We start from the raw sequence: 27,602 nt of genomic DNA, 5'->3' as shown, positions 1-27,602 counted from the left end.
CACAAAAAATAAATCAATAAAAATATGCGATATATAGGAATACGAAATGCACAAGCTTTATAATGAAGGCTCAGAATTATGTTTTAATTGAAGTTTTGTAAAATAAATAGTACTCATCCTTCCGACTTGTTAAAGTTTAGTTCCGATTAGAATTCGGTTGGTATTGAGGCAAACGTACATTTATCATCGACGAACCTGTAGATCAACAACATAGTACTTTATTTTGAAATATCTAAACGGATGTTATGTATTTTAGTGTCTCGGTTATCTAGCTAGACAACTGGTCGGTCGTAATAAGCAGCATGGATGACATGGAGGAATGGCCAGAAATAGAGAAAGCAGCGACAGAGAAGAGACGTGAACTGGTTTTCCAGGGTCCAACTTTTGACAAGAGGATTTCCTCTAACGGGGGACTCGCCTCGGCTATCTATTCCCTCACACTGCTGAATTATCTGGAAGTTAGCCAGTGCCCGAGTTTGACAGAAATCCACGAGGACATCCAACATCTGACAAACCTTCAAAGCCTTATCCTTTGCAGGAACAAGCTCGTCTCCATCCCGAATGTCGTCGGTAAACTGAAGTCCCTGAAGGTCCTGGACATTTCAGTCAACAACCTCAGCGTTTTACCAGAGGGAATCACTCAGTTAAAGGAGCTAAACACTCTCAATGTGAGCTGTAACAGCCTAAAGGTCCTGCCAGAGGGACTGATCCAGTGCACCAAGCTCTCCACCATCAACATCTCTAAGAACCACATCACCGGTTTCCCCGCTGATTTCTACTCCGAGAGAATGGGTCTCCTCAGCACACTGGTCGCCTCTGACAACGCCATTGAACATCTGAGTGGAGATGTTCACAAGCTAGCTGCTCTAAAGGTGGGCCGCACTTCAATCCCAGATCTATTGTCCAACCACTGGCTGTTATATACATATCAAGTGCTACAGGGTGGATCAAATGTACTCCGAATTTAAAAGAAGCGGTTACTATGTATGGTGTATATCTGAAATTCTAGCTAACGAGGTGTCACATATGCTAATATGCAATGCAGCACGAAAATGTCAGATATTTAAACAGAGTTTGGTGGGTAACCTCAACACAAGAGGTGTGTGTGTGTGTGTGCGTGTGTGTGTGTGTATGTGTGCGCGCGCGCGCGTGTGCGTGTTCTTTACCTAACACTAACAACTTCTGTGTTCCCAGGTTCTGGATCTCTCTAACAACAAGCTGAGTGAGATCCCCTCTGACCTGAGCGACTGCTCCAAGCTGAAGGAGATTCACTTCAAAGGCAACAAGTTGAACGACAAACGTCTGGAAAAGATGGTCAACGGCTGCCAGACCAAGTCCATCCTCGACTACCTCAGAGGAAGAGGAAAAGGAAGACAGGGAGAGGACGGAGGTGAGACGGACGGGGGTCGCAAGGCAGACAAGGGGAAAAGGCAGCAGAGGAAAAAGAAGGAGAAGGTGGCAGACGGACAGGACGAGGTGGAGGAACTGAACAAGATGGTGGTGAGGGTTCTCCATGTCTCGGACTCTCCTACAGCTCTCACCGTCACAGTGAGTGCTGAGGTGAAAGATGTTCGACCATACCTGGTGTGCTGCGTGGTCAGAGGCATGAACCTGAAGTCTGGGAACGCACTCAAACGTTTCCTGGTGGCTCAGGTAAGGTCCCCTCCCAAGGTGGTATACATTGTAGGCCTACCAGTTTAGTGGTGCATGACTAATAAAATAAGTGTGCAGTGTAGTAAGGAAAAATACTCCCCTGTGGTTTTTCTAGACAAAGCTTCATGACGACTTGTGTGGTAAAAGGACCATCGCAACCATTGCAACTCATGATGTGCAGCTTCTCAAAGCTCCCCTGATGTATGATGTCAAACCACCTACCCAGCTGAAGGTATGTCAATTCTAATGCCAACCAGACACCAAAACTGTGTCATATGCAGTAAACCAATCAGATAGATCACAGTTGTATTGACATTCAGAGAAGTCTTGTGTGAGTTCTTGTCATTTTCAGTTCAGTTGTTACGTGGTCTATTGTATTTGTCACCATGAAGCTCTTATATGAGAACACGTGTTTTTTTAGGTTGTGTCGCTGGGTCGGAAGGAGATGACGGCCGTCGAGCTGATAAGACACCTTCAGCTGGAGGCGGAGGAGCTGAGGAAGCAGAAGAAGAGGCAGAATGTCACTGGCCTCCACAAGTCAGTGCAACTTATGACTCTGTGTTCTCTGTTGAGGAAAGATGAAAGATCCTCATTAGATAACTGCAGGCTGGAGTCCAGGGAGGAACGTTTGTGTTTGAGACACAAACTGATTTTCAAAATTAAAGACAACGTATACATATACCAAAACACTTTCCATTAATGTTTTGTACAAGACATCTGTAGAACTTGGGATATTATTTTTACAGTCTATGGTTTGAACACATGAGGGCAGTGTAAGTATGTTGGTTTGACCACAGCTAGTCTAGGATTTAAAGATATTACTTGATTATGATAGACATGACTGACTTATAACATCATCTAAACCACTGTTGTTGTTTTTTTTATATCTGTGATTAATGCATTAACAGTGTGCTTTAAGTAAAGTCCTACATGACAAGTTCTACTGGGTGGATCAAATGTCAGTTTAATATAGACCAGTCAGGAAGATCAAGCAACTACTTGACAAGATCAGTGTCACACACACACACACCAAATGAAACCTGCAAATCAAAGAATCTTCACTGCCGACAGCCCCGACAGAGTTGAATCTTATCATTTTCCGAGTTTATCATCGAAAGAATATCACCTGTCTCTCAACTTTTTATTTTATTTTATTTTTTCCAGATACCTGCAGCTTCTGCAGGGAAAAGAAATGTATCCCTGCCTAGTGGATGCAGAGGGACATGTGATCTCATTCCCACCTATTACCAACAGTGAGAAAACCAAGGTGTGTATGTCTGTTTTCTTCCTGGTTATCATAATTGTATCCTCCCATAAGAGAGAATTTCATATTTAATACTGTCATACGGTGGAAATGATGTCCACAGAGAACCCAGTAACACATCAGACATGCCACATTGTCCCACAGTTTGTCTCTGTCTTCTCACTGTATAATAGAAATGATAACATGATCAGCTGATTGTACTTTACAGATCAAGAAGTCTACCAAAGAGTTGTTCTTGGAGGTGACGAGTGCAGCCAGCCTGCAGACCTGTAAAGATGTTATGGACGCTCTGATTGTAGTAAGATTCATTTTTCCTCTTTTCTCTGTCAAGAACGAATTAGTCGAGTTTAATAAAACTTTTGATTTTCATAGTTTTGGCCAGTGTTTCTATTGGTTATAACATCGTTATATTCAGTGCTCGGAAAACTTCACATTAAAATTTCCTGTGGACAAGTAGCAATTTTGGCCTGATAGAGGCTCTAGAAGAAACTTCACTTTTAGGTCGCTAAAAACATTTGGATTAATCCTAAAGTTCATCATGAAGTTCTAAAGGTATCTTCATGAAACTGTGCCACCTGGACAAAAGGTTTGAACATATGGACTGACATTGTTTGGGCCCTTTTTTACCATACTAACTGCTATAACGATTAGAGTGTTGTCAATTCTGCATAGCATTGGTATATAGTATGGTTTATGGATTTGGGACACATCTTTTTCCCCCAAGCCCTGTTTTGGGTTTATTTAATTTTTCTAAACCTCAGAACAATCCTTTCAAGTCCATCTCATAAATGCAACAAAGCACCCATTTGAAGTGCATTTCCTGTTTCACCACAGAAAATGGCAGAGTTGAACAAGTTCACGGCGGAGAATCGGGAGGAGGCGGGGTCAGACGGGGAAGGGGAAGGCCCACAAGAGCCGGCGGCCAGCAGTGAGACCTCCAGCCAGCTGATCGTTCAGCAGGTCCGCACAGTGGACCAGGACGGCAACCTGAAGGTCGTCTACCCGTCGAAGACAGACCTCTCTAATGACATCAGCAACTTGACAGTTATGTGGTAGTCGTTGCTGTGGACAACCTGAGGGTTACACTCATTCACACTCTCCATGAAGTCATTGTAACAGATTAACCTTGTGGGACATTAAGACTAAAGTTTGACAACATGCAACAAAATGACATCCTTTTACTTCAGGGAGCACAGGAAATGTGATCCTATAGAATTTCATCTGATTGAAGTGTTGCCTGTTGACGAATGTAACATTTCTGATTAATGTACAGCTTTTTGAACCACATGTAATGTTAATAAATCATTTTGATGCTTTCTGAAAGCACGATCAGCATAACTGACTCTCTCCAAATATCCTTGTTTTAGTATTTACAAAAAAAGTTTCCCCTCCCCTAACATTATTATATTGACTAACTTGGACCTTAAGATTTGTGTTAATGTTCAACTTAAGTATTGAATTTTTTCCTTTTAAGCAGTAAATAACATCTGAGTTGGACTTAAAATGTAATCCTGTGTTCATACATTTTACTGCATATGCCAGTGTTCGCTGTGTAGCTTTAGTGTCTGTAGGTTTGTTCTTTGGTCAGCCATTGTAGCTACAGCTGCTAACGTTAACCTAGACTATAATAGACGTTTCACTTCCTGGATTGTTCAGGTGCTGCCAGATGTCCAATTTGAGGACTGGTTAACTATTCCTCAGATCTCTGCAGGGTAAATCCAAACCACTAGACCAGTTCTGTTGCACAACTAATACCTTTGAATGTACACGTTCCACCAAAAAGTTCCTTCAAGGCCATTTGGTAGAGGCATCGTCTGTCTGCCCAAGACTATTGTGATTGGTGTAAAGAAATGCCTATAAACCAGAGTAATGTTAAAAGTGGGAGATTTTCACAGGTCAGCTGTGAACCCTGGACCTCTGTCAAGGCATTAACCTCAGTATGTGCACCTGCTCTACCCACTGAGCCAACCTGGCCACACCAGAGCATGTTTTTCCTTCTATCCCAGAATGCTGTGTGGACTCACCAGACCCTCCTCTGCAGCACTGTGTAGATAGGTCTGTCTGGCAAAGAGACAAATGTTACCTAACCAAACGATGTGGGAACATAAACTGCATCCTGTGTAGCAGAGGATTTTTTTTTCCCCCCCCTCTCAAAAGTTCAACTTAACCTTTACGGGTCAAACTACTCCATCATTATATTTTTTTTTTTTTTTTTTTTTTTTTTAAGTATAGTCATGGATCTGGAACAGGATTCTGCGGTTAAGTTTTACATTTTTCTAGCCAATGAACAAACTGACAAAATTGAATGCATGTTTATTGTGATAGGACTGAAACTTCAGTATGCTTACATAGGTAAACTAAGTGGAGAGGTTTCAGGGTCTGCAAAAAAAACTGGAAATATGAAATTCAGACAATTTAAGCAACTGATAAGTCAATGCATTGGCTTTACCCTTTATCGTCACTGAATTTGTTTTCAGCCGTTCCAGATTGAATGGCCAAATGAGCATTTAAGATACTTATTGTCCCAGTAACATGTGTACGCCACCTCCAGGTACTTGTAAGTGCCGGCACAGGGGTTTCCAAACAGAGTTGCTCGCTGCGATGGTACAGACGTTTTTCCCATTACAGCTGTGGATGCAAAGTGACATGAGTGAAAACACACTTTGAACACATTTAACAAATACAAAATCTGAGCTGCATTATTAAGGTAGAGGTAGTCATTTTTTTGCAGATTGCAGTTCCTCCTTGCTGCAGTACAACAGATCTACAATGCTTCACCGGTCAGCATGCCCCACACTTGAAACAAACACCAGATGTATTTTTAGGCCTTGTATGATTTGTTTGTGAAATGCCTCCCTTCTTCGATCCTGTCCTGGTCAATTGTACTTTCTGACTGAGGGAACCTTCAACCTTGTAAGAATTCCAAATAATTTGGACTAATCCACCTGTGCCAATAGGAAATAGTCCCCTTGAAGTCTACATTTTATCAATATATTCAGTAATTTGTGCAGCTGTACCTGTTAGCAACTTTGCGTGTTGGTCTTGAGCAGGAGATATTTTGAATTTGATTGGGAGGCCATTGGTTACTGCAGGTGGTCTGGTCACTACATCCATAGTCCGCACCATACACAAAGATAACCTGTCCTTGAGCTGTCAAAGGAACAATTTGTACAATTGGCAAGGTGGAGAAGACAATTTAGAGGTCTGAGACATTGAAAATTAGAGATTCACCAATTAAAACTTTCTAGGCCAATTCTTCATAGAGTTGGCCCAGCTGATAGAGATTGTAGCAGATTCCATTCCCTCTCTCCCCCAACCAAATTTATTTTCTCCCTTTTCTTTAATAGAAAATTGTAAATATAACGTTTTTGAACAGATCGCTATAAAATAGAACTATAAATTACTCCTGGTGTGGGAAATTAACACACATTTAAAGTGCAATGTTAAGGAATAACCATTTCCTTCTTTTCACATCCAATATCCAACAAAAACAAAGCAAACTAAACTTCTCCATGTATGAAAACAGGTAATGCAATAAAATGTAATCACAAATACAGCCTTAATGCAGTATAAAAGATTTCTCAAAACACATGCGTCCCCACTAACCTGGAAATAGTTTTAAACAGTAGGCTAACGTTAATACAGCGTGTCGGAAGACTATAGAGTCTTTTTTAATAAACACACAGCGTCTCCTACAGCGGCCAGCGGAGAGTCAGAGGGACCACAGCGTTTGCTAACGTTAGCGACAGACAGACGGATGTAGCCGATGCTACATGCATTAGTGGAAACCCTGCATGCACGTACGGTGCCGATGTTGCGCGATGTTAATCATTCGGCGCCCGAGTGAATTTGACCGGCATAAAATCGGCATCTGTCAGACTGAACGGCAGGTCGCCGGTCATGGCCGATGACGTGAAAATCGGCCAATTCCGGTCACCGGCCGGTCAATCGGTGCATTATGTTAATCACATCAATCCACCATAAAAGCAAAAAATAAAATATTATCACACTGGAGTTCCGCCAAAGAGCCCTCACAGACAACAAGGTGAACTGTCAGATTAACATGAAGGAATCACATTACTCTATAAAACCTGCAACTTCTTTTCTTTATGCAGACATGTGACTCACTTGCTGGGAGGCAGGTGTACAGTATGTGGTGTTCAGGTATTTGTAGGTGCGTTTGCAGGGATCAGTAGTAAAAATATTTGTGTTTAGTTCACACTCCCTCTTGCCATCACACCTGTAGGAAACACATTACAAGCATGTTTTAGCACAAAGCAAAAGCTCACTTAAACCAAAATAGTGTACTGTAGCCAACTACTATTTCAGTGAAATATACCATAGTGTGAAATGTAGACTGCGTGAGGTACAACTAGTTTTAATATCATGTATGTTCACCTGCACGATGTAGTGTTTGATGACCTTTAGAAAATAGCCTACCATAAACCGAATGAAGCTCATGACGCAATGGTCTTTATTTCTTCTACAACGAGCTTTTAATTTCTGCTGCATACAACAGCATTATACGAAGTGACAAATAGAAGCTCTGCTGCAGTTGGTGAGGTGCATGCTTTCCCATTACAGGCTAGCTCAAAGTGATACATTTGAATGATGTATGCATTTTGAAAGCTAAGGGACATTGAATCACTGACCTTATGAGATAGTGTCCCATTTAGCCCTTGTGTTGAATTCGGGTCAAATTGACCAGTTTTCTATTTTTGTTTTATATCAGAAAATATGGGACGTAGAAATAAGCGCTGAACATGTGTAGAAGAAAATTTTTACAATTAAAAACGTTGTAAAAAAGCAAAAAACAAACTGAAAAAAAGGCGTCAAAAACGTCGAAAAAAATAAGTGTTTTTTTCAAGGTTGACGGGAAGGCAACACAAGGTTTAAAATACATGCAATTAAAAAAAAATAAAAAAAGTATATTATTCTATTATTTTATGTAATGTGTACCTTTTCTTGACGACGTCCACTGTGCCTGCTTGAGAGCAGTGTGTATTAGCGAGCTGTGCCGGAGGTCTTCCCTCACTGCAGGTCACAGCGTCTGCACGTCCATACAGTGCTGTCTGCACACTGATCACTCCCTCATCTGTTACACAGCAAGGGAGAAATTAAGAAAAAGACTGATAACTTCATCATATGGCAATAATATATTTTGTCATATTGACGGAGCCTAAAACAGGCTCAGCTGATAGTTTTTTTTTTTTTATTCATTTTTTTTTATATTTTCTGATTACTAAAGCCCAAAATGTTTTTAATGCCTCAATACTGGTTTTAAGCCTACCACTCACAGCGGACCTAAAGACTTGATTGTTCGGTCATACCACAGCTCAGGAGCTGGACATTCCCTTTGCTGCCACAGGTGGTAGCTTTCTCTAGGCAGACAACTAAAATAACGGATATGAAAGAAGTTAAAGTGTTCAAGCCACATGCTGTATGCAGAAAATAAATGCAAGCATCATCGTTATTACATTCACTCAGATAAGTTACCTGCTGTCATGAGTGAACATTTTTTTTTTATTTATTGTGCTTTACCCTAAACCCCTGTCCCATGCTAGATGGTTGAATAAAAAAAATAAATAAATACCCTTAGAGGGAAAATGCTGAGCTCAGTAAATAGCTCTCCCCTGCTTTACATTTGTTACAAATAAGTCGATGAGAAACTTTCCACTACAAATATCCTATTGCGCCAAACACAGAAGTTATGCGTGCGACTCGGCCTCTTTATTTCGGGAATGTAGCTGATTGGTATTATGGCAAATAGACAATGATGTCCTGTCTTACCCTGGCACTCTACCCAGCACCCTGAAACTCCAGTCACATAGCCTATAAGCTTTATCTTCTTCAGCAAGACAGCAGAAATCAAACTTAATACCTAATTTTACATGAACCCACATAATTAGTGTTCTAGTTGTCACTTGCAGCCTAAACGTTCTTCTTAAATAATTGAAATATTTGCTTATGCAGCTGTTGATAAAGTGGTGAACTTCTCCCCATTCTTGCTTGTGAATGATCCTTTTGGGGGATGCTCCTTTTATAGCCAATCACGACACTCACCTGTTTCCAATTAACCTGTTCACCTGTGGAATGTTCCAGACAGGGGCTTTTTGAGCATTCCTCAACTTCCCCAGTCTAATGTTGCCCCTGTCACAGTTTTTTGGAAAATGTTGCAAGCATCGTATTCAGAATGAGTGAATATTTGCAAAAAAATAATATAAAGTTGGAACATTAAATATCTTGTCTGTGTAGTGTATTAAATTGAATATAGGTTGAAAAGGATTTGCAAATCATTGTATTCTGTTTTTATTTAAGTTTTACACAATGTCCCAACTTGATTGGAACCAGTCTTGTTAACACATAAGGCATCACATACTTATTAAGCCCACATTTAGGTGGGTAGTTGTAATCGGTAGGCCTACGTGATGAAAGGAAAATGCAGAAAAAATAAGAAAAAAAGATATTATTGATCTGTTGATCTTGATTATGATAAACATGACTGACTTATATCATCTAAACCCCAAATGTTATTTGAATCTGTGTCTAATGCATCACGATGTGCTTTAGTCCTACATGACAAGTGCTACTGGGTGGATTAATGAAATGTCAGTTTAATATAGACCAGTCAGGAAGATCAAGCAACTACTTGACAAGATCAGTGTCACACACACACACACCAAATGAAACCTGCAAATCAAAGAATCTTCACTGCTGACAGGACAGAGTTGAATCTTATCATTTTTCGAGTTTAACATCGAAAGAATATCACCTGTCTCAACTTTTTTTTTTTTTTTTTTTTTACACACAGATACCTGCAGGGAAAAGAAATGTATCCCTGCCTAGTGGATGCAGAGGGACATGTGATCTCATTCCCACCTATTACCAACAGTGAGAAAACCAAGGTGTGTATGTCTGTTTTCTTCCTGGTTTTCATAATTATATCCTCCATATGAGAGAATTTCATATTTAATACTGTCATATGGTGGATGATGTCATAGAAAACTGAACCCAATAACACATCTGACATGCCACATTGTCCTATTGTCCCCCAGTTTTGTCTTGGTCTTCTCACGGTACAAAGAAATAATTTCATGATCAGTTGATTGTACTTGTAACAGATCAAGAAGTCTACCAAAGAGTTGTTCTTGGAGGGGACAAGTGTCATTTCAGATCTCCACAACGTCATTCTTACTAGTACAAACATCGTCACGTTTCACCATTCATGTGCATGGGGCTTTCAATTTCAAACCCACATCATTCTTCCTATCCAGAACGAACGTTCCAGATATCTGCAAAAGAATTACTAGGAAGAACTCCCATTTCAGATATCTACAATAAAATTGTTACTAGTCAAAACTAATTTCAGATATCCAAAAGAAATGAACATTCCAGATATCTATATTGTAAATTTGACTATCCAAAATACATTCTGACTAGTAAAAATGTCATGGATACAAACTGCAATTGTACTAGGAAATATACAATTGTGGATATCTATAATAGTAATGCTTCCCATCCAGAATGTAATTTTATACATGTGAAATAGTAACTGACGCAACGTTGACATTAAACAAAATGATAATGAATGCCAAAATGGCTCACTTTAGTTTTGACAAATAACTGTTGTAGATATCTAAAATGGGAGCTCTGCCCACAAATTATTGCTTTTATCTGGAATGTTCTTATAGGAAGAATTACATTGTGGATATCTGAAATTGGAAGCCCCATACACATGAATGGGAAATGTGACATCATTTGTACTAGTAAGAATGATGTTGTGGATATCTTGTTAGTTTTAATAAAGTTGAATTACAATATCTGCAATACATATCCAGTCTAGCTATTAAATCTTATGACCATACAATTTTAAGATCTTAAAACTTAGTTTTGATGAGTAACTAAGTAAGTTTTAGATATCTTGCAATTTTTTTTGCCAGTAAAATTTGCATCTCTTTTGGCATTCTAACTAGTGAGAATAGAACTCTAACAAGTAGAAATGCTATTATGAATATGTAACATTTCAGTGTATAGTCAATGAACTCTTATGTTAAAATGGCATCCTATCTACCCGTTAGCAGATAACCGTAGTTGATATTGGCAATTGTACTGCTAGTCATATCTTAAATCACATTTTTACTAACCATAATACAAATTGTTAATATCTGTAATGACCTTTTTAACTAGTCAGAATGTATTTTGGATAGTCAAAACAATAGATATCTGGAATGGTAGTTTCATTTTGGATATCTGAAATTGGAGTTTTGACTAGTAACCATTGTAGATATCTGAAATGAGAGTTCTCTTCCTAGTAAGAATTCTACATCTATGGAATAGTCAGTCATTCTGGATAGGTCTTGTGGATCTTTGTTCTTGACTAGAAAGAGTTTAATTATGGATATCTGCACTAAATATCCAGTCTAGCTATTAAATGTTAAGATAGCTTGCCATAGGCAACCTGAAGGTAGTCTACCTGTTGACGACAGACCTCTCCAATGACATCAGCAACTTTACAGTTATTTGGTAGTCGCTGCTGTGGACAACCTGAGGTTTACACGCCACACACTCCAGCAAGTCATTGTAACAGATGAACATTGTGAGACATTAAGGCTAAGGTTTGACAACATGCAACAAAATGACATCCCTTTACTTCAGGGAGCACAGGAAATGGGATCCTATAGAATTTCATTGGATTGAAGTGTTGCCTGTTGACGAATGTAACATTTCTGATTGTACAGCTTTTTGACCCTTTATGGGTAAAGCTATTCTTGCTTATTTAAGAATAGTTTTATCTGGAACAGAATTCTGCGGTTAAGTTTTACATTTCTCTAGCCAATGAACAAACTGACAAATTTAAATTGAATGCATGTTTATTGTGATATGAATGAAATGTCAGTATGCCTACATTAGGTAAACTATGGAAGCAGAGAATTCCCAGGATCTGCAAAAGAAAAATTCAATTTAGACAATTAACTCATAAGTAATCAAATTTGCTTTACTTTGCATTTTGTCATTTCTCTCCCCCCACCCCTCTGGCTGTTCCAGAATAAACCACCAAATAGGCATTCAAGATACTTACAATAACATGTGTAAGCCAACTCCAGATACTTGTAGGTGCCAACGCAGGGGTCTCCAAACACAGCGTTGTTTGCTGCTAAGGTACAGCCATTTTTTCCATTACAGCTGTGGATGCAAAGTGACATGAGTGAAAACCGGCTTTGAATACAATGAGGCATATGAAATCTGATCTGTGTTAAGGTGGGGATTTTCTTGGTTATAAAACCTCAGCGTGTCTTTCGGACAAGAAAATTGCCATGCACACATGACTTCAGACTTTGTCATAGCGGTCATATTTTTGCAGATTACGGTTACATCTTGCTGCAGTACACCACACTGAACGGAGCTTCTCCAATGCTTCACCGGTCTGCATGCCCCACTTTTGAAACAAAGACCAGATGCATTTTTTTTTTAGGCCTTGAATAATTTGTGCATGTGAAATGCCTCCCTTCTTAGATACCATCCTGTCAATTTTACTTTCCAACTGACTGAGGGAACCTTGCAAGAATTCCAAATCATTTGGACTAACCTCTGTGCCAATTGGAAAGACTTAGAAATGATTTTATATACATTTAGCAAAGGTTGTGCAGCTGTACCTGGCAGCAACTTGGGGTGTGGGGCTTGAGCAGGAGATATTTTGAACTTGATTGAGAGGCCGTTGATAAATGCAGGTGGTATGGTCACTACGTCCATAGTTTGCACCATTCACAGAGATAACCTGTCCTTGATCTGTCAGACAAAAACAACAATTGGCAAGGAGGAGAAGACAATGTAGTAAAGATTTAGAGGTCTGATGTTCCAGCACATGAATCCACCATTAATGCAAAAATAATTACCACACTGGAGTTTTGCCAAAGAGCCCTCACAGGCAACAAGGTGAACTGTCAAAGTGAACATGAGGGAATCACATTATAAAACCTGCAGCTTCTTTTCTTTATGCAGACATGTGACAATGTGACTCACTTGCTGGGAGGCAGGTGTATGTGGTGTTCAGGTATTTGTAGGTGCCAAAGCAGGGATCAGAGGTATAAAAAACATTGATGTTTAGTTCACACTCCTCCTTGCCATCACACCTGTAGGAAACATTACAAGCATGTTTTAGCACAAAGCAAAAGCTCACTTAAACCAAAAATAGAGTCACTACTGTAGCCAGCTACTATTTCAGCAAAATCTACGTATAGTGTGAAATGTAGACTGCGTGAGGTAAAACTAGTTTCAATATGCATTATCATGTCATTGTTCATTCACCTGCACGATGTAGGGTTTGAGGACCTTTAGAAAATACTGTGTCCCTGGAGACATATTCTCAATGTTTGATTAAACATTACCCTCTTCATGAGGAGTAAACAGAATGAAAGCAGATTAGTGGATATGAAGAGCATGACTTAATTTCTTCTACCCATTTGCAAATGAGCTCTTTACTTAATCTCTGCTGCATACAGCAGCATTAAGTGACACATTGCATGCTTTCCAGTTACGGGCTAGCTCAAAGTAATACATTTGAAGGATTTCATTTTTGAAATCTCAGAGACATTGAATATTTTTCCTAATGAGACAGTCCCATTTGGAATTGAGGCGTATTTTAAAAAAAAAAAAAAAAAAAAAAAAAAAAAAACACCCTATGCTGAAATATGGACCTTTTCTTGACGACGTCCACTGTGCCAGCTTGAGAGCAGTGTGTATTAGCGAGTTGTGCCGGAGGTATTCCCCCACTGCAGGCCACTGCGTTTGCACGTCCATACAGTGCTGTATACACACTGATCACTCCCTCATCTGTTACACAGCAAGATAGAAATTAACAAGCAAGACGGATCACTTCATTATAATGGCAATATTTGTCATATTGACGGAGCCTAAAATTTGTACAGGTTCAGCTGATACGGTGTTTTTGATGATTTAATTAATTTGTGGCTGTTGAGATGAGAGTCTCTCTGCCACAGTATATTTTCTGGTTACTAAAGCCCAAAATGTTTTAATGTATCAATACTGGTTGAGTCAGTTTATCAAGGCCTTCAAACCTCAAGTAGGCCTCACAGCGGACCTAAAGACTTGAAAGAGTTCAGTCATACCACAGCTCAGCCGCTGGACATTCCCGTCGCTGCCACATGTGATAGCTCTCTTTGTGGAGAGAACTAAATTACAGATATGAAAGAAGTTAGTGTGTTCAAGCCACATGCTGTAGGCCTATGCAGAAAATAAAATGCAATCATCATCATCGTCATTACATTCACTCAGATAGTTTACCTGCGGTCATGAGCGAACACGTTGCTGCCAGCACTGGAAAACAAACAGCACTGTCAAACTGTGCCAGCAAACATAAGCAAAAGTTTATTTATTTATTTATTTATTTATTTTAAATTGTGCTTATCCTAAACCCCCGTCCCATGCTAGATCGTTGGATGAGGTCATGTTCTATCTAAAACTGAAGAAAAAAAAAATATATAAAAAAATAAATTGAATTTACCCAGAGGCTGAGTAAGTAGTGAGTGAGTCTCACCTGATTTACATTTGTCACAAATAGCTCCAATTATGGGAAGGAAGATTCCACCGCAAATAACCTAAAATATTGGCCAAACACAGAAGTGCTAATCGGGCCATTTTTTCGGCAATGTAGCGTCACTGTGTCCATGTTCGGACACATACTGGCTAACTGTCTATCAAAAATATCTGTTCAAATACTAATATAAATGATCGATTAAATGGTTTCAGTTAATTTAATGGTGTAAACTACCCCTGCTACTACGGAGGTCTGTAGCCGGCGTCACAAAGCTCTGTAGCGGCTAAAACAACTACTGCCGCTCGGCGTCATGGAGCTCGTAGCCAGCAGGTGTCACGAGACCAGCCGGCGGTCTCCTAATATAGGATATATGTTTTGGTCTGCATACATTTTCCTACAATATCATAAGAACCCGTTCATGAGAAGCGTTGCTTACCCAGCACCCTGAAACTCCAATCACATAGCCTATATTAAAGCATTAGCTTCTTCAGCAAGACAGCAGAATCAAACTTAATTCCTAATTTTACATGAACCCACATAATTAGTGTTGTAGTTTTCAGTTGCAGGCTACTTACACAGTGTGGTGCTGAGTGTGCAGCAGAGCATGGTTTTAGGAGATCCGGTCTGAGGTGAAGACAGCTGCTGGCTGGAACAGACACACCTGTAGACTGTTATGCTGGATCAAGAACTGCCTTTGCCTTATATAGGCCTACAAATCAATTGGTTTCACAATATGCCGACTCACATTACCGAAATATTAGGATGTGCACTGAAAAAATGAACTTTGTGGTATAGTAAAAATATATTAAATAGCCGTCATAATTTCTAAAAATTGAAATATAAGAACTACAATTTCTTAACGTTTAAATACACATTTTATTCATGTAATACATTAACTGTGTTGGAAGAGTAAATTTTACTAGAGTTACGCTATACTATTTAAAAGTTGTATAGTCGCTGAATTAATAGGCTATCGAAAAATACTAAATAAATTGTAATCCAAAGTGTTTACGTTTGTAATCCGCGCATGCGCCTTTGGACAAGGCCAGGTTTCCCCGTTGATTTCGGTTGATTTCTACTCCGAGAGAATGGGTCTCCTCAGCACACTGGTCGCCTCTGACAACTCCATTGAACAGCTGAGTGGAGATGTTCACAAGCTAGCTGCTCTAAAGGTGGGCCGCACTTCAATCCCAGATCTATTGTCCAAGAACTGGCTCTTGTAAACATTTACTGCTACTCGGTGGATCAAATGTAGGCCTACTCCAAATTGGTTACTATGTATGGGGTAGGCTATATCTGAAATCTGAAATCTAACGAGGTTTCACATTTGCTAATATGCAATGCAGCACGAAAATGTCAGATATTTAAACAGAGACTGGCAATTATGTATCTTTTAACACTTCACTGTGTTCCCAGGTTCTGGATCTCTCTAACAACAAGCTGAGTGAGATCCCCTCTGACCTGAGCGACTGCTCCAAGCTGAAGGAGATTCACTTCAAAGGCAACAAGTTGAACGACAAACGTCTGGAAAAGATGGTCAACGGCTGCCAGACCAAGTCCATCCTCGACTACCTCAGAGGAAAAGGAAAAGGAAGACAGGGAGAGGACGGAGGTGAGACGGACGGGGGTCGCAAGGCAGACAAGGGGAAAAGGCAGCAGAGGAAAAAGAAGGAGAAGGTGGCAGACGGACAGGACGAGGTGGAGGAACTGAACAAGATGGTGGTGAGGGTTCTCCATGTCTCGGACTCTCCTACAGCTCTCACCGTCACAGTGAGTGCTGAGGTGAAAGATGTTCGACCAACTTGGTTTTAAGGACCATCGCAACCATTGCAACTCATGATGTGCAGCTTCTCAAAGCTCCCCTGATGTATGATGTCAAACCACCTACCCAGCTGAAGGTATTTCAATTCTAATGCCAACCTTCTCTTATATGAGAACACGTGTTTTTTAGGTTGTGTCGCTGGGTCGGAAGGAGATGACGGCCGTCGAGCTGATAAGACACCTTCAGCTGGAGGCGGAGGAGCTGAGGAAGCAGAAGAAGAGGCAGAATGTCACTGGCCTCCACAAGTCAGTGCAACTTATGACTCTGTGTTCTCTGTTGAGGAAAGATGAAAGATCCTCATTAGATAACTGCAGGCTGGAGTCCAGGGAGGAAAGTTTGTGTTTGAAACACAAACTGATTTTCAAAATTAAAGACAACATATACATATACCAAAACACTTTCCATTGATGTTTTGTACAAGACATCTGTAGAACTTGGGATATTATTTTTACAGTCTATGGTTTGAACACATGAGGGCAGTGTAAGTATGTTGGTTTGACCACAGGTAGTCTGATTCGTTTCATCCTCAATGTTGAATGAGCAATGCCTTGTTAACACATTATAAAGCATCACATACTTATTAAACCCACATTTCTGCAGGTAGTTGTAATCGGTACGTGTTAAAAAGAAAATGCAGAAAAATTAGGATTTAAAGATATTATTGATCTGTTGATCTTGATTATGATAGACATGACTGACTTATAACATCATCTAAACCACTGTTTCTTTTTTTTCTTTTTTTATCTGTGGTTAATGCATCACAGTGTGCTTTAAGTAAAGTCCTACATGACTTTCTGCAAGTTTAAAATAGACCAGTCAGAAAGATCAAGCAACTACTTGACAAGATCAGTGTCACACACACACCAAATGAAACCTGCAAAAATAAAAGAATCTTCACTACTGACAGACCCGACAGAGTTGAATCTTATCATTTTTCGAGTTTATCATCGAAAGAATATCACCTGCTATGTATTTATTACATTTGTTGTCTTTAAACTTTTTTTTTTACAGATACCAGCAGCTTCTGCAGGGAAAAGAAATGTATCCCTGCCTAGTGGATGCAGAGGGACATGTGATCTCATTCCCACCTATTACCAACAGTGAGAAAACCAAGGTGTGTATGTCTGTTTTCTTCCTGGTTATCATAATTGTGTCCTCCCATAAGAGAGCATTTCATATTTAATACTGTAATACGGTGGAAATGATGTCCACAGAGAAAACTGAACCCAGTAACCCATCTGACATGCCACATTGTCCCACAGTTTGTCTCCGTCTTCTCACTGTATAATAGAAATGATAACATGATCAGCTGATTGTACTTTACAGATCAAGAAGTCTACCAAAGAGTTGTTCTTGGAGGTGACGAGTGCAGCCAGCCTGCAGACCTGTAAAGATGTTATGGACGCTCTGATTGTAGTAAGATTCACTTTTCCTCTCTCTTTTCTCTGTCAAGAACGAATGAGTCAAGTTAATTACAACTGGGGTTTTATTTTCATCGTTTTGGCCATTGTTTCTATTGGTTATGACATCGTTATCTTTCTCTAAATGAGTCTGGGGGCAAGCCTGGACCTTTGTCATCACTAGATATGTGAAAACTAAAAGACACCACCATGAGTTAGATGCTCTGTCACTTGTAGATAATATGGATTAATCAATAGTTTTAAGGTAACTTTATGCATGATTTGTGGCGCTAGAGGAAAACCCATGGAAAGGTTCGTGCTCGATACATTTCACATTGATATTGTTATGGAGACTTTCTTAGCTCTCCATAGTTACTCAAATATCTAGCACAGAAGCACAGAGTACACATAGATGGTATTGCGGCGTATAAAACTTAAAAACTAATCCAAACGCCGCAGCAGGCTAAGACATGTGGTTTTACACTGAAGACGCGTCACGCTGAACCATTGCACTTGATGGAATGTCTTTATTGATCCATTTCACAGACTTAGCAAGAAACAGCACTTACTTGTATTGATGCATTTCATAAGCCGTGCAAAGATACCTCAGACAGTGCAGTAATAGCAGATACCAACGGTGACGGTCAACAGAAAGTTTCTCCACGTGCTCACCCTGCAGCCATCATCCCAACACCTGGTCGAATGCACGCACACACTAATACAGTTACCACACCCCGGTGACACCCACAGTAGTCAGCGACGCCACTAAGCGCGTGCACATACACAATAGCGCAAAAAAGGAGGAAAGCTCATAATACAAATCAAACCCGATGTATGGCTCCTACAGATGGTTAAAGGTGAATATTGCAAATAGCTTATGTAATTAACTACAGTGGAGTTACAGAGGAAGCATCACCAGGTCTTATCAGTTCAGTTTTCCAAGGCAGCTTCCCAAGAAAAGTTTGCACATTGATTTTATACTGTTTCAGAGACAAAGAACTTATTTCTGATTGGAATACAGCCAAAAACAAATCTATTCTTACCCTATTAAAAGGAATATTTACAATACTCTATTAATATTGGACAACAGTCTTCAAGCAACATCCACTTTATCGTATGACAAAACCCGTCTTATGCATATAGGTTATATGGTGTCACTTGTGCTCTGGTGGGTGTGCTGTCCTGTCACAGGAAACACTAAATAATGAGGCCCTCCAACTAAAGGAAACTACAGTATGCATCAACACAAAGACACAGAGCATACGGAAAATGAACACAGATTATATATGGAATTTAAAATGATGATTAATCAAACTCAGAGATTAATAATTTATTTTACAATATTTCCTGTGGACAAGTAGCATTTTTGGCCTGATGGCGGCTCTAGAAGAAACTTCCAAAGGCATCTTCATGAAACTGTGCAAATCTGGACAAAAGTTTTGATCATATGGACTCACATTAATGTTTGGGCCCTTTTTTTCTGATACTAACTGCTATAACACAACAACGATTAGCATGTAGTCCATACTGCATAGAATTAGTGTCGTTCTTCTTGTGTCGTTAAGGTTCACTACCTCCCTCTTTCCTAAGCCCTGTTTTTGGTCTATTTAACCTTGTTTTTTGTTAGTGTTTATTTGTAATCTAAACCTCAGAAACTTCAGGAGTTTCTCATTTTTGAATGAAATGCATAAAAAAAACACAATCTAAAAAATGTGTCTGCCGTTTAACACATTCTGTTTAAGTCCATCTCATAAATGCAACAACAAAGCGCCCATTTGAAGTGCATTTCCTGCTTCACCACAGAAAAGGGCAGAGTTGAACAAGTTCACGGCGGAGAATCGGGAGGAGGGGGGGTCAGACGGGGAAGGGGAAGGCCCACAAGAGCCGGCGGCCAGCAGTGAGACCTCCAGCCAGCTGATTGTTCAGCAGGTCCGCACAGTGGACCAGGACGGCAACCTGAAAGTTCATGTAGAATTTTATGTGATTCAAGTGTTGCCTGTTGACGAATGTAACATTTCCGATTAATGTACAGCTTTTTGAACCACATGTAATGTTAATAAATCCTTTTGATGCTTTCTGAAAGCACGATCAGCATAACAGACTGTATGTCCATAATATTTCCTTAAGGTAAACTTCAACTTACATTGACTTTAACTTGGACCTGAGGATTTGTGTTACTATTTATCAACTTTAAGTATTGATATCCTGTTTTCCCGAGGCTATTTTGCAGCGGCACCGTCCGCCCAAGACGATTGTGATTGGTTTAAAGAAATGCCAATAAACCAGAGCATGTTTTTCTCCTATCCCAGAATACTGTGTGGACGTGCAAGACCCTCCTCCGCAGCGCTGTGTAGCAAGGTCTGTCTGGCAATGTGAGACTGTTACCTAACCAAACGATGTGGGAACATAAACTGCATCCTGTGCAGCAGAGGATGTTTTCACTCTCAAAAGTTCAACTTCTTAACCTTTATGGGTCGAGCTACTCCATATTGTTTTTTTAGTATAGTTATGTATCTGGAACAGGATTCTGTGGTTATGTTTTACATTTCTCTAGCCAATGAACAAACTGACAAATGTATTTAATTGAATGCATGTTTATTGTGATACGACTGAAACTTCAGTATGCTTACATAGGTAAACTCTATGGAAGTGGAGCAGTCCCAGGATCTGCAAAAGAACAGGAAATATTCAATTCAGTTAATTTAAGTAACTTAAGTAAGTAATTCAACGCATTTTTATTGTTGTTGTGAGTATTTTTTTGTGGCTGTCCCAGAGTGAACAGCCAAATGGACCTTTAAGATACTTACAATCACATATGTAGGCCACCTCCAGATACTTGTAGGTGTTGACGCAGGGGTCTCCAAACACAGAGTTGCTCGCTGCGATGGTACAGCTGTTTTTTCCATTACAGCTGTGGATGCAAAGTGACATGAGTGAAAACAGGCTTTAGTTGGTGGTCTAGTTACCCCAGAATAGGTGACTGTGCGCTGGGTAAAGATTACCGCAAACTGCCGGTCGTGTTGCACTCTCACTTCGCCAGCCTTTTTTTGCCCACGGCTCTGTTCTGAATGTGAGAGATAGCCACGCCCCCTGATTTGCATATAAGAACTTGAAATAAATAGAGAGTGAAATAAATAAATGTGGCATTAGGAAAATAAAAGTCTCTTGAAATAAAATAATGTGGACTTATGAAATAAATGTACCATGAAATAATTAAATGTATTTAATTATTTATGTGTATGTATTAATTATGTATTTATTGCCTCATTTATTTATTTCATGATGTATTTCAAAGGCATATTTATTTATTTATTTATTTATGTATTTATTTATTTATTTAATTCTGAATAAAACGGCATTCCATAGAAATGCCTCCCTTCTTTTATCCCTTCTTTTGTCAATTTTACTTTCTAACTGACTGAGGTAACCTAGCAAGAATTCCAATTCATTTGGACATATCTTTCTCTATCGTATCGAGACTATCTCTCCACCGTTACATATTCCATATGTAAGGGGGTGAACCCCCTGTGGTCTGGTACGTGGATACTTCTTTAAGACACACCAGCTTGCCCGGCCACGCCCTGTAAAGCATCTGTCCTGGTGTGGAATCACTGATAATTTGATCGGAACCGTCTCCGAGCGGCTGGAGAGATAGTCTCTTCACTCAGAGAACCAAGGTTACAACGTAACCGATCGATCTGTGCCAATAGGAAATAGTTTCTTGAAGTCTTAATTTTGATCAATATATTCAGTAAAGGTTGTGCAACTGTACCTGTCAGCAACTTTGCGTGTGGGGCTTGAGCAGTAGATATTTTGAACTTGACTGGGAGGCCGTTTGTAAATGCAGGTGGTCTGGTCACGACGTCCATAGTCGGCACCATACACAAATATAACCTGTCCTTGATCTGTCAAACAAAAGGAAGAACAATTGGTACAATTTGTAAGGTGGAGAAGACAACAATGTAGTGAAGATTTAGAGGTCTGATGCATTGAAAATGTAATTATGTTTATCACATCAATCCACCAATAATGCAAAAAAAAAATAAAAGAATTAAAAATATATATGTATATATAGATAGATAGATAGATAGATAGATAGATAGATAGATAGATGTAGACATAGATATATATATATTACCACACTGGAGTTTTGCCAAAGAGCCCTCACAGGCATCAAGGTGAACTGTCAAAGTAACATGAAGGAATCACATTACTCTATAACCTGCAGCTTCTTTTCTTTATGCAGACATGTGACAATGTGACTCACTTGCTGGGAGGCAGGTGTATTTGGTGTCCAGGTATTTGTAGGTGCCATAGCAGGGATCAGAGGTACAAAATACGTTGATGTTTACTTCACACTCCCTCTTGCCATCACACCTGTAGGAAATGCATTACAAGCATGTTTTTAGCACAACGTTTAACTTTTAACACACTTTCCTGTTATAGGCTAGCTCATCAAAGTACTACATTTGATTCATTTCATGTAAATTATTTAAATGATGCATGCATTTTTGAAAGCTCAGTGACATTGAATCATTGACCTAATTAGGAGATAGTGTCCCATTTAGAATACATGTAATAATAATAATAAAAAGTATACTATTCTATGAATGTACATGTGTACCTTTTCTTGACGACGTCCACTGTGCCAGCTTGAGAGCAGTTTGTATTAGCGAGCTGTGCCGGAGGTCTTCCCTCACTGCAGGTCACAGCGTCTGCACGTCCATACAGTGCTGTCTGCACACTGATCACTCCCTCATCTGTTACACAGCAAGGGAGAAATGAGGAAACAAGACAAGTTGTATAATGGCTTCAACAACTTCATTATATTTGTTTGGCAATAATATATTTTTATTTGTCATATTGACTGAGCCTGAAATTTCTACAGGCTCAGCTGATACTGTTTGTGGGATAAGGCATTTGGTGTTTCTCTCTATCTCTAAGTATATTTTCTGGTTACTAAAGCCCAAATAGTTTTAATGCCTTAATACTGGTTAAATCAGTTTATAAGTAACACTCACAGTGGCTTCAGTAGCGTTTTTTGGCACGGCGAAGCGGGCAGCCACCCATGGCGGTATATTTTCATGACACATGGGGGGCGGCAGTTGGCCGTCACTAGGATTGAAAGACAAGGGGGGCTTAGCCCCCAGGCTTTGCAAAATGTTCCCTGGCAAAATCTTATTTACGTTATTCTAATGTTAGATTTTAGATACATCAAAGCTGCATGGGGGGAATGTACTTAGGCCAGACTGTACTCCTGCTGAGTTATTCTGTAGGCTATGACTTAAATGCTATTCATCTGCTCATGTAAATGTGTGATAAAGTAATACCACCTAATTCCTCTCTCTATTAGATAAGTTGCAGCCTACACAACATATCTAATATATATAACTGGCAGGTCAAAATAAGACTATTTAATTACTGTTTACACACACACACACACACACACACACACACACATATATATATATATATATATATATATATATATATATATATATATATATATATATATATAAAAATGATACTTCTCAATTGCACAAATCCTTCATTAGAACATTTGAGAGTGAATCCAGTTATTTAACTATTGCAATTACAACAGGAACATACTTTTTAAGGTGCACAATCTCCACCTCCAACATTGCCAAAAGACAATGAACACAATTCTACACAAAATATGACAGTAAAAGTTATCAGAACTTAAATAAATATACACTATATATAGGTGATATACAGAATTCTGCACAAATGTTTGTCAAAGGGGGTCTCGCCCAAGGTGTAATTCAATGTAGAACTGACACTTGAGAGAGTTCAGTCATACCACAACTCAGGCGCTGGACATTCTTGTTGCTGCCACAGGTGATAGCTCTCTCTGTGGAGACAACTAAAATAACAGATATGAAAGAATAAGTTAAAGTGTGTTTAAGCCACATACTGTATGCAGAAAATAAATGCAAGCATCATCGTTATTACATTCACTCAGATAATTTACCTGCTGTCATGAGCTAACATGTTGCTGCCAGCACTGGAAAAGAAACCTCACTGTCAAACTGTGCCAGTCAAACATAAGCAAAAGTTACAAAGTCTCTCTCTAAAAAAATATTCTAATGTATAGTATGTATATACCCACTACAATACATTCAACTACACCACTGGGCCTACAGTACTTGAGTAAATGTACTTAGTTACATTCCACCACTGAATATGGTAGGTTATTTATGGTGGAAATTTTCTTCCCATCAATTTGAGATATTTGTGACAATTGTGCATGGGACAGGGGTCCAAGATATGGCACAATAAAAAAAGAATAGTTTTTTAGAGAGAAAGCAAAATATGTCCACTTAAAGTAACATTTTCACTGCAGGACTTTTACTTTTAACAGAATATTTGTACATTGTGGTATTAGCATAGATAGATTGTTCTATATCTATGGGTATTAGTACTTTTACTTAAGTATAGGATCTGAATACTTCTTCCACCACTGACCATTTTGCGCCAAACACAGAAGTTATGTGTGCAAATCGCCCTCTGTGTTTTGGGGACATAGCCTATTGGTATGGTATTATGGCAAACAGACAATGATGTAGCCTACTGTCTTACCCTACCAGCACCCTGAAACTTCAATCACATAGCCTTCAGCAAGAGAGCAGAAATCAAACTTAATTCCTAATTTTACATGAACCCACATAATAGTGTTGTAGTTGTCAGTTTCAGGCTACTTACACAGTGTGGTGCTGAGTCTGAAGCAGAGCATGGTTTTAGAAGATCCGGTCTGAGGTGAACAGTAAGACAGATGCTGGCTGGAAGAGACACACCTGTAGGCTGTTATGCTGGATTAAGAACTGCCTTTGCCTCATATAGGCCTACAATACAATAGCCTGGTTTATCAGTATGCCGACTCACATTACAGAAATATGAGGTGGGACAATGGGTGCAACAAGCAAAAATCCCCGAACAAATTATATGACAGCATTGCAAAACTATTTAGAAGAAGGTGTAGAAATAATATGATTAAAAGTTGACAGGTATTACTTAAAGCTGCATGTGCCAATCAGTTTAAGGATGTTGTGCTCATTTCTAAAGAATTGTGTGTAATCATTGAGGAAGTTGGTTACAAGCTCTCCGGGCGAGACACATCTGTACTCCCTGTACAAAGAAAGACTCGGACACACAGATTGTGAGCTCTCATTTAAGTATCATATTGATTATATTTTTAAAAGAATCAATTTTGGTATTGGTGTTCTCTACTGATCCAGAAAATGTTTTTCTCTTACTGTTAGAAAGAAACTTGTGCAACAACTTATCTTACCAATTATGGACTATGCTGATGTTGTATATCAGGTTGCACCCAGCACTAATCTGCTCCCTCTCAATTTTGCTTACAATAGAATCTGTAGATTTGTTCTTGGATGTCCTTTTACTACTCATCACTGTATTATGTATGAAAAACTTGGTCTTCCATCACCCTCAATAAGAAGACATCAGCAATGGTTGCTGTTCATTTACAAATGTATACATTGCAATTACCCTAGTTATCTTAAACAGCTTATAGTACCCTTCTCCTCTACCTATCACTTGAGACACTCTACACAACTTTTTTTTTCTGTCCCTGCTGTACGTTTCTCAACAGCTAAGAAAGCCTTTAGCTTTAAAGCCCCCTCAGATTGGAATAATCTACCTGTAAATATTCGGTCCATTCTATCTCTCCACTTCTTTAAAAATGCCCTGTTCTCTTATTACAGTACCAACTGTACATGTCCTTAATCCTCTACAACACCATCTTCTAATATTATGAGTAGTATCCAGTTTCATTCTTACTTTGCCACAAACTTGATTATGACTGACTGATTGTTTTTCTTTTCTTTTTTTTTTGGTGTTTTTTTGTTTGTTTTTGTTGTCTGTTTCTGTTTTAACTGTTATGTCTAATTATGATTGTACTGTATATTCAATTATTGTTAAGGACCCCCTCGAAAATGAGATGATGCATCTCAAGGCGTTACACCTAATAAAGAAATGTCCAACACAGATTGTTTGCTTAAGCTTTTACTTATAGTTTATACCATATATAGTGTTGTCTATCAAAAACAGGAACCGAATGTTATTGTGTTTGTGACACCGGAAAAGGAAGTTGCACCACACATTGTGTGTTGTTCATCAGAATTTAGTCTTCATTCCTTCATATAACATTAGTCTGAAAATGATGAAATCATATCAGTCTGTATGAAAAGTTGTAATGTTAAGTACAATTTCACCACTATAATAAAAACAGATCTAGACATGATATGCCTTCTTATTTGCTCATTTAATAGTGGTTATTTTTGTAATTAATATAAAGCAAACAGAAAAAAACAAGTATTTTGTTTTACTTTCTTTTCTTCCAGGTGGGGCCGAAGGGCTGGACCACTGTTGAGCTGCTGCATCATAGCAGCACAGTGTCTTATCACCAGCCCATGAAAGCTAGAAATCACCCTGCTGCTCCAGGTCTATCTACTGTATGGCTGGCTACAAACTACAACCATCTGCTCCAGGTCTACCTACTGTATGGCTGACTGCAGTCTACAACCATCTGCTCCAGGTCTACCTACTGTATGGCTGGCTACAGTCTACAACCATCTGCTCCAGGTCTACCTACTGTATGGCTGGCTACAAACTACAACCATCTGCAAGTTTTCTTTGTAGTGAACATCATCAACAGCTGCACTTAAAGTCTCTTGGGGTCATATGGGACTTGGTTGTTCTCCATACTGCATCATACACTATATTATGTTTCTGTTTTGTTATATTAGTACAGACAACACTAAGTATCATTACTTAATCACAGTATATATTATTCTGGTGTACACTGTTGACATGACTGCCTGCTATTGATTATACATCACTTTATGCTTGCTAGTACCTCATAACTTTACTTGAATTGCTCTTACATAGTTGATTTATCTTCTACTAGTTGTATATACCTCCTGTTTAATTGAATTGTTCTTTATGTTGCAATACCTGAATTATCCCTCTTGTGAACACTAGGCTTATCTTTATTTTAATTTAATTCATATCATAACCTTGCTCACAAACTCACCTGTACCTTGGTCATCTGTTTGCCAATATCAATGTTCCTGCTCCAGTAAATCCTACAGACAAAGTGTAGTGCTTCACAGGAGTATGAACCATATGCTTTAGGTTTTTTTGTCAAATACTGTGCAGTTTGTTATGAATTACTCATTGTAGGCCTACCGGTTTAGTGGTGCATGACTAATAAAATAAGTGTGCAAAAAAAAAAAAACCTCACCAGTGGTTTTTCTAGACAAAGCTTCATGACGACTTGTGTGGTAAAAGGACCATCGCAACCATTGCAACTCATGATGTGCAGCTTCTCAAAGCTCCCCTGATGTATGATGTCAAACCACCTACCCAGCTGAAGGTATGTCAATTCTAATGCCAACCAGACACCAAAACTGTGTCATATGCAGTAAACCAATCACATAGATAAATTAATCACAGTTGTATTGACATTCAGAGAAGTCTTGTGTGACTTGTTATCATTTTCAGTTCAGTTGTTACGTGGTCTATTGTATTTGTCACCATGAAGCTCTTATATGAGAACACGTGTTTTTTAGGTTGTGTCGCTGGGTCGGAAGGAGATGACGGCCGTCGAGCTGATAAGACACCTTCAGCTGGAGGCGGAGGAGCTGAGGAAGCAAAAGAAGAGGCAGAATGTCACTGGCCTCCACAAGTCAGTGCAACTTATGACTCTGTGTTCTCTGTCGAGGAAAGGGTTTGGAAAGATCCTCATTAGATAACTACAGGCTGGAGTCCAGGGAGGAAAGTTTGGGTTAAAACCTTTGTGTTTGAGACACAAACAGATTTTCAAAATTAAAGACAACTTGTATACCAAAACACTTCACAAGTGTTGTA

General features: G+C 39.2%; 5 protein-coding genes across 7 annotated transcripts; 2 read left to right on the top strand and 3 right to left on the bottom strand.

The window, feature by feature from the left end:
- Positions 1-247: 247 nt before the first annotated feature.
- On the top strand, positions 248-4,255 carry LOC114558860 (leucine-rich repeat-containing protein 47). The gene is made up of 7 exons (XM_028583130.1): positions 248-872; positions 1,195-1,653; positions 1,769-1,885; positions 2,075-2,190; positions 2,818-2,920; positions 3,126-3,215; positions 3,752-4,255. Exons 1-7 carry the CDS (start codon positions 303-305, stop codon positions 3,971-3,973), a joined length of 1,677 nt encoding a protein of 558 aa, XP_028438931.1. The 5' UTR covers positions 248-302; the 3' UTR covers positions 3,974-4,255.
- On the bottom strand, positions 3,712-24,611 carry LOC114558863 (L-rhamnose-binding lectin SML-like). The gene is made up of 10 exons (XM_028583135.1): positions 24,417-24,611; positions 23,686-23,718; positions 23,515-23,577; positions 22,318-22,453; positions 21,961-22,070; positions 21,832-21,876; positions 21,466-21,598; positions 20,501-20,604; positions 20,324-20,360; positions 3,712-3,979 (listed from the first exon to the last, which is right to left on the bottom strand). The coding sequence occupies exons 2-9, from the start codon at positions 23,693-23,695 to the stop codon at positions 20,335-20,337; spliced, it is 627 nt and encodes a 208-aa protein (XP_028438936.1). The 5' UTR covers positions 23,696-23,718; positions 24,417-24,611; the 3' UTR covers positions 3,712-3,979; positions 20,324-20,334.
- LOC114558563 (L-rhamnose-binding lectin CSL2-like) lies at positions 5,216-10,106 on the bottom strand. Its single transcript, XM_028582624.1, has 6 exons — positions 10,053-10,106; positions 8,708-8,798; positions 7,877-8,012; positions 7,046-7,157; positions 5,935-6,067; positions 5,216-5,545 (listed from the first exon to the last, which is right to left on the bottom strand). Exons 1-6 carry the CDS (start codon positions 10,104-10,106, stop codon positions 5,391-5,393), a joined length of 681 nt encoding a protein of 226 aa, XP_028438425.1. The 3' UTR covers positions 5,216-5,390.
- Positions 11,770-15,154, bottom strand: LOC114558861 (L-rhamnose-binding lectin SML-like). Of its 3 annotated transcripts, none has more exons than XM_028583131.1 (9): positions 15,047-15,154; positions 14,219-14,251; positions 14,044-14,106; positions 13,612-13,747; positions 12,938-13,047; positions 12,811-12,855; positions 12,571-12,703; positions 11,997-12,100; positions 11,770-11,858 (listed from the first exon to the last, which is right to left on the bottom strand). In XM_028583131.1, exons 1-9 carry the CDS (start codon positions 15,075-15,077, stop codon positions 11,833-11,835), a joined length of 681 nt encoding a protein of 226 aa, XP_028438932.1. In that variant the 5' UTR covers positions 15,078-15,154; the 3' UTR covers positions 11,770-11,832. The 3 variants fall into 3 exon arrangements, with proteins under 3 accessions (XP_028438932.1, XP_028438934.1, XP_028438933.1); XM_028583133.1 differs by having other exon boundaries at positions 14,219-14,276; positions 15,047-15,144; XM_028583132.1 differs by lacking the exon at positions 12,811-12,855.
- Positions 15,205-27,487, top strand: LOC114558562 (leucine-rich repeat-containing protein 47). Its single transcript, XM_028582622.1, has 10 exons — positions 15,205-15,235; positions 15,516-15,643; positions 15,888-16,276; positions 16,329-16,338; positions 16,423-16,538; positions 17,305-17,407; positions 17,620-17,709; positions 19,497-19,661; positions 26,992-27,108; positions 27,305-27,487. The coding sequence occupies exons 1-10, from the start codon at positions 15,205-15,207 to the stop codon at positions 27,485-27,487; spliced, it is 1,332 nt and encodes a 443-aa protein (XP_028438423.1).
- The last annotated feature ends 115 nt before the right edge of the window (positions 27,488-27,602 follow it).

This window comes from Perca flavescens, chromosome 7 (genome assembly GCF_004354835.1).
Source record: "Perca flavescens isolate YP-PL-M2 chromosome 7, PFLA_1.0, whole genome shotgun sequence".
In the NCBI taxonomy this organism is placed as follows: Eukaryota; Metazoa; Chordata; class Actinopteri; order Perciformes; family Percidae; genus Perca; species Perca flavescens.
This window is presented reverse-complemented; position numbering and strand designations above follow the sequence as displayed.